The sequence below is a fragment of the Protopterus annectens genome, chromosome 12.part0, assembly GCF_019279795.1.
Source record: "Protopterus annectens isolate FY-2018-M chromosome 12.part0, PAN1.0, whole genome shotgun sequence".
NCBI lineage: Eukaryota > Metazoa > Chordata > Ceratodontiformes > Protopteridae > Protopterus > Protopterus annectens.
This window is the reverse complement of record NC_056746.1, coordinates 1,277,948,080-1,277,964,390: the sequence shown is the minus strand read 5'-3', so window position 1 is coordinate 1,277,964,390 and position 16,311 is coordinate 1,277,948,080. Positions and strand designations below refer to the sequence as shown.

Sequence of the window (16,311 nt, the reverse complement as noted above, 5' to 3'; positions counted from 1 at the left end):
TGTAGTTTTTTGTATTTAATAATTTTTGGTGCCATTGTGTTTGTCTGAGGAAGTTTTGCCACAGTGCAAAATGAAAAGCGCTTCATTAAACGATTTTCTCCTCTTTTTGTGAGTGCTATTTGTTCTGCTTGTGCAGCCATTTGTTTCAGTGAATAGTCCTAGACCCATATATATATATATATATATATATATATATATATATATATATATATATGGATCTACTTTGATCCAGCGAATTTACGTTTCACTGAAAAGTAAATTCGCGAACTCACTTATGTGAAAGTGTATTTTTTCAAAAATGCAATTTCGTATAAAATCTAAACCAAAATAAACACACTAAACACAATTATGCAGGGGGCAAGCCCCACTGCACCCCCCACCCCCTACTTTAATATTCTCACTCCAAGATCGCTCTATAGTGGGGAAAAGGGAATATTTCCTTATCCCCACTGTACCATGATCTCAGCAGTAGTTTGTTTACTTGTACATCAACACTAAACGATGATGTACAACTAAACTAATATGCAAACTGTATGTTTTTATTTCATTTCTCTCTCTCTTTTTTTTTAATTATGTTCTTACACGAAAGTGCATTTTCAAAAAATGCACTTTCGCGTAATTAGCTTCACAAATTTATGTTTGCTGGATCAAATGGGATCCATATATATATATATATATATATATATATATATATATATATATACATATTAATATAAACTAGTATAAAATGCATTCCCTATAAAATCAGAAAAATGAAGACAAAAGTATGTAAAAATATGTAAAATATAAACCCTGTATTTAGGGCTCATCTTTCCAGCGCTTTTAACTTGAGCAGACATGCTATTGAAACATATTCATTGAGTCCAGGCCAGTTATTGGCATCCAAACGCAGCTGCCAATATAATTCACGTTTTTCCAGTAATAAGGTCTATGGACTTTCATTACTGTTGAAAGGCATTTGTTCCAAAATACAAAATATGAACATGTAGTGTGGGTAACATTTTATGTCTCTTTTTTCATTCTGATTTCATACAAATGTTCATATATTCTGTCCCGCAGTCTCCTCTTCATTTTTCCTATGTAAAAACAGGGGCAGAACATACACAGTGCACAATATACCACCTTTGTTGTACAACAATTGAATCTGTCTCTTATAGCATTTCAGTGAAACGTAAATTGGTTGTTCAAAGCAATTTCATGGCACACCAGAATATTGGGGCAGTACAGGCAACAACCATACTTTTTCATCCCCATAAATTCAGTATTTTGCTTATGTTGGTGTTTGGACCAACTGTGTTCTAATATTGTTTTCTCTTGTAGGAGAAGACACCAATTCTTTTCCAGAATTGATTTAATGGAGAGACTTTCAGTAGAATAGCTTGTAATAAAAAAATTCCTGAAGGTCCCTGTGTTTGTGCTTGTGGTCTCAGCCATGAGTGGCATTGATGTAGTATCCCTACCATCTAGGACTTCCTGACTTCCACTGTTGGTCACACAAGGTCCTCCCAGAACTGGCACAAAATGATGAGACTCGCGTTAATTGGTCACCTCTAGCATCAAGTTGTCTACAAATTTTGTAGGATAGCCACATTTTAAAAACAAGTTTTTCAGCAATATGCACTCCTCCCAAAAGGCAGTATCTTCTGTGCTCATTCGGGCTGCCCTCACAAACTAGACCTTGAGCACTGACCTTTTCTGAGTTATAGGGTGCAAACTGTCAAAATGGAGAAAACTTTTCGAATACGTGGGTTTCCTATAAATTTTGGAGGTGAATCTTCTGTTTGTGTTGTCCTTGGCCAATCAAATATCCAGGTAAGCTATGTTCACATCATTACTCTCATAGGTAAATGCAAGAAAGTCTGTTGTTTGATTAATATATGCCAAAAAATGGGGGATGTTGTGAGCTTTACCATCCCATAGGATGAAAATATCATCCAAAAGGTGTGCGTAGAATCTACATGATGCAAAAAAGGGGAGTTAAATAAGAACCTCTTCTCCCACTGTACCATAATAATGTTGACAAAAAGACCTCCACACGCTGCACTCATGGCTACCCCTGCTTGTTGTAAGAATAAATCAACACCAAATTTAACTAAAATTATTTTTCAGTACAATCTCCAATAAATTGACATAAACATTAATTTAGTCTTATGGGATATTCTTCTCCATCAAAAATTCAGAAAAAACATTCCAGTCCTAAGTCGTGAGGAATGACCAAATACAAGTCCTTGACATCCACAGTGATAAAGGTGTATGGGTCTTTGAAGGGAAGGTCATTCTTTTTTTTGTAAAAATTCCCATGAATCGCTGCAAACATGTGGATCTTGGTTAACCAAACTTTTTATCTAGTGCCCAAAAATTTGAGCAAGGGGTGGGTGATATAACCACGGCCATCAACAATTGGTTGCATAGATGGTTGATCTTTGTTTTTGTGTATCTTAGGCAAACCAAACATGTCAGGGATCTTAGGATGCATCACATTTAGATAGTTATAATCATCAATCGAGATTTGTTGGTCAATAAATAAGTCATTTAGATTTGCCTTTATTCTATTGAATGCAACATTGCATTCATTCACAGACACCTCCTTATAGGTACCAGATGCAAAAATGGACCTAATTTTCATATTATAATCACACACATTTATCACGAATAATCTACCCCCCCCCTTTGTCAGGTTGCACGGTCCTTATTTATTTCTTGCTTTGTAAATCATTTAATCTCACTGTTTCTTCTCTAGAAAGATTTTATTTGAACGTATGTTTTCTTACCTCACCATCCAAATGTGCCAAGTTATAAATATCTATCTCACAGATCTTTTTGAAACAGTTAATCACAGGATGAATTGGGGAATTATAAGCGCTGGATATCCTTAATTGTTGCATGGCTGATCCCACATTTTGAAACATCACCATGAAATTTAGTTTTCTGGAATATTCCATGAGTATGTTTGTAACATCCATGTGCCTGTTAGGTACAAAAGTTAGACCTTGAGCAAATCAATCCCCATGACAAGCATTGATGTTAACAGATGAAAAATTGTAGATAGTGAAATCACCAGTAGAATTCATCATGGTGGTTCATGGGGGTAGCATAGATGTAGTAAGATCAGGGACTGGACTTAATTCCACTTCTTGTAATTCCAGCACCCATTCTGTCTCCTGGTTCCTCCTATCCAGTTTTGTTGGGTTGTATTCGAGTTCTGCCTGGGAAAATTCCTGTTGTTTCATTGATTGTTCTGGGTGGAGTATCGGTTCCTGATCCTTTCTGACCTCCGGAGAACCCGAGTAGTCCCATGTTCTAAAAATAGTCCTCATTTTCCTCCGCCAACAAATCATCTGTCACATCCTGTCTCAGGTCCGTTTGCTCATCACCTGATGCATGAATATTAGCACTGACCTTAAATCTGGTACCCCAAGCTTGAGATGGTGGGGGGTGGGCTACGCCTTCTTTTCTTTGCATTCATGTCTATCCCTTTCAAGCTTTTTAAACTTGCAGGAAAGAATATTTTGGATCTGTTCATTTATACTCCTGAAAATGCAGATGCATTCATACTTAAATGATTCATATTGCAAATCACCATATCCTTGGACATGCAATGCATAGCACTGTAGTCTAGGATCATATGAGATGTAAAGGTAATTCTGTATCTCAGCTTCATTAATTTCAGACCAATGACCAGGAAAGGTAATTTCACTGTGATTTTGTTTAATGTTGGTGGTTTTGAATCAATGAGAGTTTTGGAAGGCTTCAACTGTTTGACATAATCTGCCCATGTTTGATATATTTACTACAAACTTTCATCTTATAGTATAACATTAGTTGTACATATAATCACATCACTTAATTCTTTCACAAAAGGAAGCTTTGTAGTTGCAATGCAAAACAAATGCTTGACCTGGAGGTAAATAAATTATCCTATTTTATTTAGAAAGCAGTAATATACTATTACATTGCAACTCTGCTATGCTTATCTGCATTTCTGCATAAAATAAATGTAACACTAAAGAGAGAACAGTTATGGACTTGTGTGACCTTGCACATATAATGTTTAATGAATTTTAGACAGAGGCATGTAATGAATGTTCATTTGTACAAATGTTTCCACTATTTATATTTTTCACTATATATGAAAGAGTAGCAGTGTATATATTGCTGTACTAGTTACAACAAGCTATAAAAGACACACAGATTTGCTATTTAACATCTGGAGTTTGACCCAGGGAGACCCTTTTTTTTGTTCTTTTTAATCCTTATTGACCTAATAAACATTAAATTCAACAATTATCTAAATAGTCTGTGCATTTAAGCATGCATAGAGTTTTTATTTAATCCTGCTTTGGTTGTGTCACTTACCTTCTACAGACACTTCCCGGCAGCGGACCAAATCACTTTTGTTGCCCACCAGTATAATGGGAATGTTCTCTGCCTGTCTGGTTCGGCGAAGCTGGATTCGCAGTTCAGAAGCACTCTCAAAACTCGCCCTGTCTGTGATGGAATATACAATGATGTATGCATTTCCGACCTGCATGCAGTAATCCTGCAGCCAGTTTTCTTCACCCTTTATAGAGAAAATGAAATTACTTTTTTTATGTTTGTCTGTATCCTTTATGCGCTATTTCTTCTTTATGCTATTATTATTATTTATAAACTACAATTTTTGGAAACATACTATATAGGAATGGTTGCAAAATGTGTATTCCAGCATTAACCACACATACACACACACACACACACACACACACACACACACACACACACACACACACACACACACACACACACACACACACACACACACACACACACACATTATATATATAAATACTTATGTTTCCTGTGTTTTAGTTGCTAAGAATATGCATTTGTAATTATTCACACACTAGGTAACATTTATCAAGCATTTCTACTGTTGCCTCAACTCCCACTAAGTAGGGAGTTTTAAGATGTTGTGGCCTTTCAAATTATTCCCCATATCTAGCACAAGATAGACGGATTGCCTGAAAGAATACATGCAGCAGACAGGCTTGATGGTTGGGGAAGGCAGAAGGGTAGCACTGAATCGAGAAAAGAGGTGACAGTTGATGTGACACCCCAATTCCACGTAGAAAAATGTAAAAGCAGGAGATGATGATGATGATGACGATGGCGATGATGATGATGACGATGATGATGATGGTGATGATGATGATGATGATGATAATGATGATGATGATGGTGATGATGATGATGATGATGACGAGCAGCAGGAATAACTTCCCACGACTTTCATCAGGAGCCACCAGATGCAGGACACTAAATATTCCAACCCATAAATGTGCAGACCCTGTGGTACCCTTGGAACCCCCTTTATTTCTTCCTGCATTGTTAGTTAGGATGTCAAGTCTGGCTTGAGGCTATATAGCCACTCTTCTAGGGTAGTGGCTTATCCTTTCAGATTTTGAGGACAGAGTCGCACTGACTTTTGTTTTTAACATGCGTTTAAAGTGTGTTTTTTTGTCTCATTCAAGAGCAAGTGAACACCCATCACTTTTTACACAGCTGTGAAAGATTATGGTTTCATTTTTTTCTTCAGGGGGCTAAAATTATTTGCACGGTGATGAAAGATTGCTGTTTGCTTCTGGATATGGTTTTGTTGTTGGCTAAAACCATGTTGTCACCCCTTAAAGAGCTGCATATAGTACCACACACTAACACATGTATTCATTACTCATTGTGTACAGCCATGATCATCCACAACACAACACAGCACAACATAATGCAAAGGATGAAAGGGCTCTTTTTGTTGGTTAACTGAGGGAGGTGGAATAACTTAAGGCTCTTTTCAATTATCTAATTCAGGACTTAAGTCTCTTTTTAATCATTATATAATTCAGAGGCAAGAGATTAGACATTCACACACACACACACACACACACACACACACACACACACACACACTATCCCCCACATACACATCACATAACAATACTCATCTAAAATATACAAATAGAAATTAACTTTTAAATACCTTTTCTTAAATTATCACTTAAGACATTGACACAAGTGCTTTAATAGAAAAGAAAACAAACCAAGTTAACATTTTCTTTTCATGCGTTATGCATTGCATGTACGTTTTACTTCTTTTTAACAATTATCCTTCACTCCAACATTATATAAACTGCTCAATTCCTCTGCCTTCCTTTAAACCTCACTCTTCATTCTGAATATTATTTTGCATGTATTGTTCCCACAAATTCTATTTGCTTCCTTGTAATTTGCTCGTTCCCTTTTCTAAATATCCCACCTCCAGTTCTTTTATCTCCTTTACAATATTCAGTACTTCATTTACAGTTAGTTTACATTTTGATTTCCAATTTATAGTAATCGCATTTTTGGCACTCAGAAGAATTAAACCTAGTGAGGCCTTACTATGTCTAGAAAATTTAGATCATGTGTCCTGGCTCAAAAGAATCATTTCCTTAGTTACAGCCATTTGCTCCACCAATATCTCAGACAGAGTACTCTTTTAGGAATTTTTAAACTCTGAAATATACATCCATAAAGTATAGTAGCTAAAATCCATTAGCTAATGGGCAAAAGTGCTTAATAAAGCATTCTTGTCTTTAGCCACTACACCTTGTGGATGTATATTTGAGATGTTTGTATTAGTGACTTTATATCTCAGCTGGGTATTTGGCTAGTGTTTGTAATTTTTAAAATCTGCCAACTCATTTGACTCCTAAAAACATGTCTACATTTACCTGTCTCTATCCCATCCCACCTCCAGCATTTATTATCTAGCTGTGAAAGATGCTCTTTCTGTTTGCAGTTTAAAAATACCTATGCAAGCACTTACAAGCAAACGTCCTAAACTTTCTGGGCTTTGTTGCATAAGTGGGAGCCATGCCTTTATCCTCCCATTTTTTTTCCTTCATGAATTCGTTAGCCAATCTCTCTTCCTAGTCCTTTCTAACAGTTTTCATGCAAAAGTTTATATGTCATAACAGCTACCCCTTTTTTAGCACTAGACTTAAATAAAACTTTACCAGATTTGATATTTCACATATCACTCCTCTATACCTTTCTCTTGACTATACTCTGATATTGGTCCCTGTTATGGAAGGCAGTCTCTAACATGCAGTCCAAACTTCTGCTTGGTTTCATACTACACCATTAATTTTCCCTTTCTAGTTATTTGCTCTCATTAACTTGATTCCTTTGCCAATTTTTTCCAGTAAATTCTGGTCCCCTCTTGCCTCTTTTCTATACCTCTATTTGTATTTGTCCCTTTTGTCAAAAATCTCATTTCTCCATTCTTGTGTTGACTTCATTCCTACATTCATTGGCCTTAGCTTGTACATCTTCATTGCTGTGGGTTGGAGACCATCGAACATTCTTGTGTTGACTTCATGCCTACATTCATTGATCTTGGCTTGTACATCTTCATTCCTGTGTGTTGGAGACCACTGAAGCACTTCTCACAACATTTCACTAATGTTATCTGTTGTGTGCTGTTGTGGTACAATGTGCCAATAACAGGCTCATCTACTCATGCCTGCCATTTTCCATCTATTGCTCTGCCAGTCGTTTATCTGCCCTCTACCTTGTGTTGTAAAATGAGCACAGACTGCTTCCCCTTACTGGAAATATGGTCAGAGTGCTGCAACTTCTTCTTGGACAACTGCCTCCTCTCCAAAACTGACATGGAATACAGACTGAAATGGGGTCTTTTCAGCTTTGGACATTTTTGTTTGGATGACTATTTTCACCGTTTGAAATTGTGTCTGGATTTCCTTTGACTCATTTGACTGATGTTCTTTCCAACATACTTGGAGAAGGATTAAGTATCTGTGCATCTTTCAAGATTCTAGCTTTTTAATGTCATCTGTCCTCAAAGTCTTGCTGTCATACCTAATTACTGCAATGGGACAAGCTAATGTTTTCAAGATTCTAAGCTTTATGGCTTATGATATTATCCTTGTACTTTTGGACAAGCAATCTAATTGCTGACCTAGCCATACCAAGTGAACAATCCTGTCCTGAATTTTTGTACTGCAGTCATCCTCCATATTGATGTTAATGCCATGATACCTGAGCATGCTCATTTGGTCAAAATGTGTTCCATGGCAGAATTTGTTAAAAGCTTCCTTTTGTCAAAATGACTAAATAGACTTAATTTTATGTGTGTTTATTAAAAGAGAATATTCTTTTGTTACGTCTTCAAATGTATCTGTAGCTGATGCAGTTCCTCTGGTGATGATGCAGTGAAGACAATATCATCAGCATAACAGAAGTTGTTAAAGTTTCGACTATTAAAAAAAAATTCAAGCAGTTCATCTACAATGTTCTTCATTACTGCATTATAGTAGAGATTGAAGCAAAGAGGTAAGATCTGACCACCTTGCCAGACCCCTTCCTTCACTTGGAATGCTTCTGAGATAATATAATCTACTTTAACAGATGACCCCAATAATACTGTTGCCCACACACCTTTGAACACATTCTAGAGTTTACAATCATTCAGTTGAAATATTTTTTTAGAATCACTGAATGACATATGGGGTGGACTGTAGTCTCATGCCTCTTCTATAATTGTATGAAGGTTAAACACTTGATCTCTAAGTCCATCCAATTTCCCAAAGTCCATGTGTTCTTTTACAACTGCTGATGTTAAGCAGTTAAGAAGAACTTTAAATGTATCCCCCTGGCATGGCTGATGTGGCATTTTATCCAAGAGGGATTGGTATGAAGGCAGAGTAGAGCTAGTCATCTGGCCACTATCCTTAATGCAAGATCCTATTGCACAGATTAGTAAGGGACTTGACCGTACCATTTCTAGTCTCCTTAATCCATGCAGCAAGAAGGTTATCTGTGTCCAGTGCCTTTCTATAATGAGGATCCTGATAGCACCACGATCTTCACTGACCAAAATTCTGGGCTGTTATTTGTTACAATCTTCAAACAAAGTACCACTATCATCATGGCGATACCATGACTTTTCGATAAACATATGAAGAGTGAAAGGTAGACAGAGTTGCCTATTCTGCTCAGACTCTGACTTCATCCTGGAAAACAGTAAATCCAGTTTCTCATAAATTCCTCGCCCTATTTCTTTCAAGCTTGTAAATTAAATAGAGTCACATCTTTCCACTTAGTCAGGTCATCTGTGACAGATATGTGCAAACTTTCTCCGAAGAAACTGATCCTGCTTGCAGTTCTTAGTCTTCTATTAGTTTTTGAATGCTGTTCCATTCTGTTATCTCTTCTTTTAAACATAATAACATTATGCTGAAGAACACTAATATTATCCCTTATTCACCATTGTTTTTCAATATAAATAAAACACATTTTCTGAAATATATCATGATATCTATCCATTATATCAGTCAATGTGTCAAAGATTCTTTGAACCCCTTCCAACTGTTTAATGTCCTCAGGAAAACTAACTTTGAACTCCAAACCCTTTGCAGGGTATTCCATGAAAGGTTACACTATTGTTCTCTTCATATCCTGTGAAAGTTACTTCAGCTATGAAGTCCAGCTCATATCATATGGTTTGGGGTTCAATAATTAATTGATTAAATGAAACACAATTGTTCACAGTAAGCATCCATTAATACTGTACCTGTTTTGAGTGGACTATCGAAATGCTGGAGCTTCTTAAGTCATATGAACGTATTTCTGTATTGGTGTTGTTATATGTTTTATAATGTATGAATTGCACATTATTATTCAATCAAAAAACTGAATTATAAAAAAATGGTAAGTACATTTTACATTTAATGGTAACATTCTGATAATACGCTCATTGCATTTAATTCAGGATCATAACTTTGGATTTTTTTTAATATTTTCAGATTAAACATTAAAAGTAGTGTATTTTAGGCCCTGTCTGGTAAAATGTGTCATTAAAAATAATGTGCCTACAGAATTATTTTTCATAAATATACACTATGATTTCAGCATTGAGAAGAAAATTGGACTGCATAGGAAACGTGTAGCTGCCACATTCACTAAATGATCTCAGAATGTGTACATTGTACATTTTGGGTCACATATTTGTATATTGCTCACATTATAAGGGTGTGTTTGCTGGGTCTATGGTTATTCATCGAAGGGTAAAACCATCGAACAGCATTACGTGGCAAATGCCTTCATCTAAACCTCCTCATATGGGGGCTATGCCTCCCACACCCCCACTAATTATATATACTACCTCCAAGATCATACCTGTGGGGAGAGGGCAAATTTCCTTATCCCTACCATAATGCGATCTTAGTTAGAATGCCTCGATGAACGGCATGTTCTACAATACATGCCATTCGATGCCTTGTTTTTCGATGGACAGACATGTATCCATGTTTGCCATGCTGAACACACGCTCATAACTTTGATTTATATTTTGGTCTAGATTTCAAGATGCTGCCCTATAAATGAGGTTTAATTAACTATAATAAAAATGTTTGCTTATCCTGCTCCAATGATAATTCTGAATTAAGTTAAAACATTTGCTTGAGTAAACTGAAAAAAAAATAGACTGTAATCTTAGTTTGGGAGTCACTTTCAGTGACTGATGATATATCTTAGTTTGGGAGTCACTTTCAGTGACTGATGATATATCTTAGTTTGGGAGTCACTTTCAGTGACTGATGATATATCTGTGATACAAGGAGAAGTATGATATCTTATGGATATGAAAGAATGGGAAACAGTGTGGGCTGTGGATTTACTCTGAGAGCTTTATGTAGCTATGAAAGTGATACTAGTTTGCTGTACTTTTAAGACTAAAATTGCATACTTTATTTATTGGCTTGTTTGCTTGTTTGTTTGTTTGTTTGCTTGCTTGTTTGTTTGTTTGTTTGCTTGTTTGTTTGTTTGTTTGCTTGTTTGTTTGTTTGTTTGCTTGCAGATACTTCTTATTATTAGCTTTCTGCCCCCTAAGTGTGGCAGGTCCACAAAGATAACGATTCAGGGATTGTATTCCTTTAATAACATTCAAAGTATAGTCTGGGTAAAATAACACAAGTAACTGAAAAAAAGGATAGTCTTCAATGTAATTAGGGCTTGTTGTAAAGAGAAGAAGGTTTCAGACTTTCAAAAACTGTTATGATGATACTGCTTTGGCTTTAAATAGGTTGTTTAATAAATGATGGTTAGAAATGCTTAATGTTTGGATCAGGTGTTCTACATTTAGTTGTTTGGATCAGGTGTTCTACATTTAGTATATGTATATATGCTAGATATGCATCAGCTGATTTAAAGATATCTGAACTGTTTCTGGCAATACTGAAGGAAAATGAATGTAATATCATCTCTCCAGTTTCCATGTTTCATGGTACAGCATCTGAGAATGGAAATTAATTTTACCTGTATCGTTCTCAGATGCGGTAGCATGAAACATGCAATGGCATATTTATAGCTTCACTTGTAGCAGTCAAACTCTAGAAACACACATTTTGCCAACAGATAAAGTACTTGGGTTAACTCATCTGCACAGTGTCCCTGAAACCTACACATTCTACTTAACCAATAAACTATATTTTTCTTCTACAGATTGTAAGAATTGCCTTACACTTGTCCAGTCCATTATTAAAATCTGTAATAGTTTTTCATATTACATCCACTTCTGGAAAGCTTATTCAATCGCTACTACACTTTCTGTAAAAAAAAAAAAAAAAAAAAAATACTTGTGACTGCTATACTTACCTAGCTAAAACATTTTGTTATCGATAGATACATTTCTTGTCATTGTCTCTTTTTTGTCCCATCATCAGTACAAGTGAACTTGAAAACGGATTAAAGAAGGGCTTCTGTAAAAAAATAGCTTGCTTCTTTGCTAGGGTATATTTCACATAAATTAGTATCTTAAATATTTTGATTAGGAGGTTACAGATATTATTCAAAGAGCTGGCAGCTCTGTGCATGAAAAAGAATTATAACTGAGAAAAAAGAGCTTTGAATAATGACAACATGCAAACAAGCATTTAACTAGTGCCCTCTGTTTGTAAACACCATAAAGTAGGTCAATCAATACATTCTAGATTAATTGCATTGGGTTTATGGGCATGTATGACATCATTGCTACACATAATCAATCTGTCTCAGATTAACCCCATAGGCAACACTATTTCATCATGTACCTCAGTGGCTATAGAATATAGGTCAGCACCTCCCAAAATAGAATGTATGGATTATTGCTGAAAGGAAAGCAAGACGGAAGGGCAATTTTTATTTCTTGGTCTCAGGACTAAACTGACTCACAGTAGATGCTCCTTGCAAATATTTTAGATATGCTAGAGACAGGAAGTAGAAATACTAAAATAAAACACAGTGGCACTGCTGGTTACTAAAATGGACGTGAAGTAACTGGATCTGTTAACTTTGGTTTAACATTTGAGTGTTTGAATTTCATGTGTATTACAAAGCGCATCATGATAACACAGTATTATAAAAGTTGAGCTAAAGTATAAATGAGAACAGAACTCTACGGTAATGGAGCTGAATGTACAACTGCTAGTAATGACAACAATATCTATTTGCCTGATTGTACTGTAGTTAAAGGGGCAGTATTTTTTGCACCATGTGTTTTTTTGTTTTAAAATATATAATTCCTTACTCAGTGGCTTTAGTCAACTGACCATGGTTGCTTCATGCTTTTCTTAGATGTTTTAGTCCATATAAACTCATACCCTATTTCTAGATTTGTACTTGCCTGCTTCTACATTAATTCAGTCCTAATAATTTTTTGTCAGCATAAATGTCTAGAGATAAACTGTATTTTGACATATTTTGTTGATGTGGTACTGTGGCATGCTCATGAATTGGAAATGAAAGTCATACTGCAAGTAATATTTTTAATCACATCAGTTTATCCATCAGCAATAGTAGTCTGGGCCGTTCTGACCTGACAGAGAATGGCTGAGAAACTTGACATTTTCCTATTAATATTGGTAGGAAACTCTTTATGACATTTCAGACTGTTACATAATTTATCTTCTCTATATGTCTTTTTTTTCTCATTATTTATGATTAAAGAAATCTATACATGAAAATATAATCCATTATAATTCTTGTACTAACAAAAAATGTTTTATAACTGAAAATGTACATCACTGCTGTTATTGTAGACAGCTAACATTATAACAATAATAGGTGACCATACTAAGTAATAATATGAACTGATGCACTAATAAGAAACAATAACACTGTTTTCTTTTTTTTCAACTTGCAGCCTTATTGAAAATGGATATAAATAGTAAATATAGAAATACAGAAACAGTGACAAATCATGAGCAACATTTTCCAGTTAAAGTAAGGAGTTATTACCAGTCATTGCCTGTTCTAAAGACTTAAACATTGCCTGTGATATAAATAGGACCTGCTGGAGAGACAGGTATGTATCCAAAAGACTACCCTGTTTATGGCACAGGCTCCCCATCCATGTGAAATAGAGTTCCTCCCTAACCCAATTCAAATGAAACTTGGACAACTGGATGGGAAGCCAGAAATTCATCCCTGGTTTGGCAGCTATGTGAGCATGAACATCATGGATTTTATTGCACATACTTCTTAGGTTCATATTTAGGACGGTGAGTTTGGATTCTGTTTTTCACTGAGATGTATTAGGTAAATGGTTTATTTTGGGGTTGGAACTAATGGTTTTATGAGCAGTGGGACCAGGGTTGGGCTGAATATCTTGGCTAATTTTTTTAATCGATATTTCAGAAAGGGAAGAGTGTGGGTAGTTATATTTTGGTCTTGGTTTGATATCTGATCAGAAATTTAGATGCTTAGTTTTAAGATATTTATAGAAAAATAAATCAGATGTGGTTTGTTTGTAGAGATCAGTTGTTATGGGAAAAGACAGGCTGGGTAGATGTTGATATTCTTTGTGAAGATTGGTTGAAGTCCTAAGTATTTGAAGCAGGTGGGTTTCATAATTGGTGATAAAGGCTAGTAGAGTGGGGAGAAATAGTAAAATATTATCTTATTTAACTTGAGTTTTATCTTTGTTATAAATTAGGATAAAAAATGTTAGGAGAGTAGTAGGTTGGTTGTAGAGATGTAATTTGATAGTTATAGCAGACAAGGATTGAGACAATTTGTGCGAGTCTTGGGTGATAAACTGGAGTGGGTGTTACAATTAGGAGTAATTGTATTGATTATTTGCCTTCTGGATGGAACTGATGGTATAAGTTAGAAGAATATGTGGGTGGTGCTATGGAAGTATAGATTTATTTATAAATTAAAATTTCTAAATTTATTTTTAAAATTAAATTTAAAGTTACAGTGCGTGGTTGGGATTTGGGAGCAGGGTAGGGGAGCAGAGTGAGCCCGAGCATTACTGAGGACAAACAAAGTTGGTTGAAAACTTGCTAAGAGATAGAGAAAACAATCAGTGACTTAAAGTAAACAGCCACAATCAATGACTTAAACAGCCACAAATCTGCCGAGAGATACGTAAAAGGAACAATGCAGTTTAAAAGGCCTCTGTATTAGTAGATGAATGTCTTGGTTTTGTTGCTTTGGGACACAGTTTTAGTAGGAGAGTTAGTCCAATGTCACCTTGATCTGACTAAGGGTAATAACAGAAAAAAATGAACTTACTGTTTTCTGTGAACTTTGAAATGCAAAGCCCAAAAGCCTACCTCAACCCTCACAGACCAGTAAAACAATGAGAAAAAGTAAGTCAGAATGCAGTAGTTCAGCTCTGGAAAAGTACTGTCTGAGAACTCAAAAGTGGCTACACAAGAAGTGAAAAAAAATAATAATAATAATAAAATAAAAACAATGAATTGAGCACAGCTAAAGTAGAAAGTACCAACAGGACTGATGTGGTCTAAGAAAATGGAGCTATTATAGTGGGACAAAGTTCTTTGTTTTAGGCTGCCGTAATATTTATAATTTACATACAAATATAGCCCACACACTGGTGTTCAAACTGCAGAATTTACTGTTACATACATATCTATTTGCTTGCAGGGATACTTCTATAGAAACATAAAAACACACTAAAGAGACAGTTGAGTGCACTGAATCAATGTCACTGTGTACAAATACTAGCTCAAAGCTGAAATTGGTTCAGTAACTGCCTCAGGCAAGAAGAAATAAGAAAGGAAGGGGGGCAAGACCAAGGGTGATTTCCTTGAAGGCATGCAGTGCCACTAAAGAGTAAAAAATATGTACAATCTTTGTGAATTCCTCTATATACACAGCAACAAGCGATCCCGAACACAATGAAGGACGTCTTCTTTGATAAAGTCAACGGCAGCCAGAAGTAGACAAACGAAAACAGTTTATTGAAGAAAATTACTCATCCAACCCTCAGATTAAGCGCTTTCGTCTCCAACACGGAGACTTCATCAGAATCTAAGGTAGCACAATTCCTCTATATATTTATTCACTGCAAACAAATCACAAATACTAAATAATGTATTAATATGTATTCTATTATTGGTTTAATTTCATGCAGCTTTTTATGTTAGGAAGCCAGGTTTATATAATAAAATTTGATATAGTTAAATATCACTTGCAAAAATAAAAACTTTCTCCAAAACAGAAAATGTATTCTCTGTTAACTGGGTAATGAACCCTTTAATGCTACAATTACTGAATAAACCATTGAGTAACTATTAATAAAAAGAACATTTGTCTTGAAATACAACATTGTTATTGAACAGTTCTTCAACAAACTGGCAACTATCATGTGAGATTTAACATACAGATACTATACAATAATTTTAAGTTCTTCTACCTTAATCAGATGAAAAAGTTGAAAAAAAAAACATAAAACTAAATTTTTTTTATAAAATACTAGAACTCCTACTAATACATGGGACTTTTGTGATGTTTTGTGGAAGATGAATGTTTGAAGAAGTACACATAATAAAGTTGTTTCAGAAAGGGAATATTATAGACCTGGATATACTGAAAATACGCTGTCCAAGACAGGTTTTCAACATCAAATTTGACTCCCTTTTGGAATCTCTTAGTCATGTAATACAGCTGCTGTTTTTAAAAGAAGTGATAGCCATGAGTTGGCATAGTGGAGAAGGCTTTGTGGAGGTGATCTCCGATTGGAGACTTCTTTACAGGTGGAGATGAAATTCTTTGAGTGCCAGTTGTCAGCAGAAACAAAACATGAAAATCATTACATTGAATGCTGTTCTCTGAAGAAATCATTGTCATTGTGATTTCTAAGTGTTCACTGGCACCAGTTCACTTCTTTTGGGAGATTTCTCCTTTCCTTGGGTTTGTATGAAATTGGTAAGTAATAATTGTGTGGTTTATATAAAAGTTAACAAGTCCTAGTACATCTGATATTTATGC

The 16,311-nt window shown here is 35.4% G+C and overlaps 1 protein-coding gene across 3 annotated transcripts in view; it reads right to left on the bottom strand.

Moving 5' to 3' along the window:
- Positions 1–16,311, bottom strand: part of REM1 (RRAD and GEM like GTPase 1) — a 213,867-nt gene that overhangs the window by 42,710 nt on the left and 154,846 nt on the right. For all 3 annotated transcript variants that reach the window (XM_044090320.1, XM_044090318.1, XM_044090319.1), the window contains exon 4: positions 4,357–4,561. In XM_044090320.1, coding sequence (XP_043946255.1) covers positions 4,357–4,561 — 205 coding nt within the window. The remainder of the gene's footprint in view (positions 1–4,356; positions 4,562–16,311) is intronic.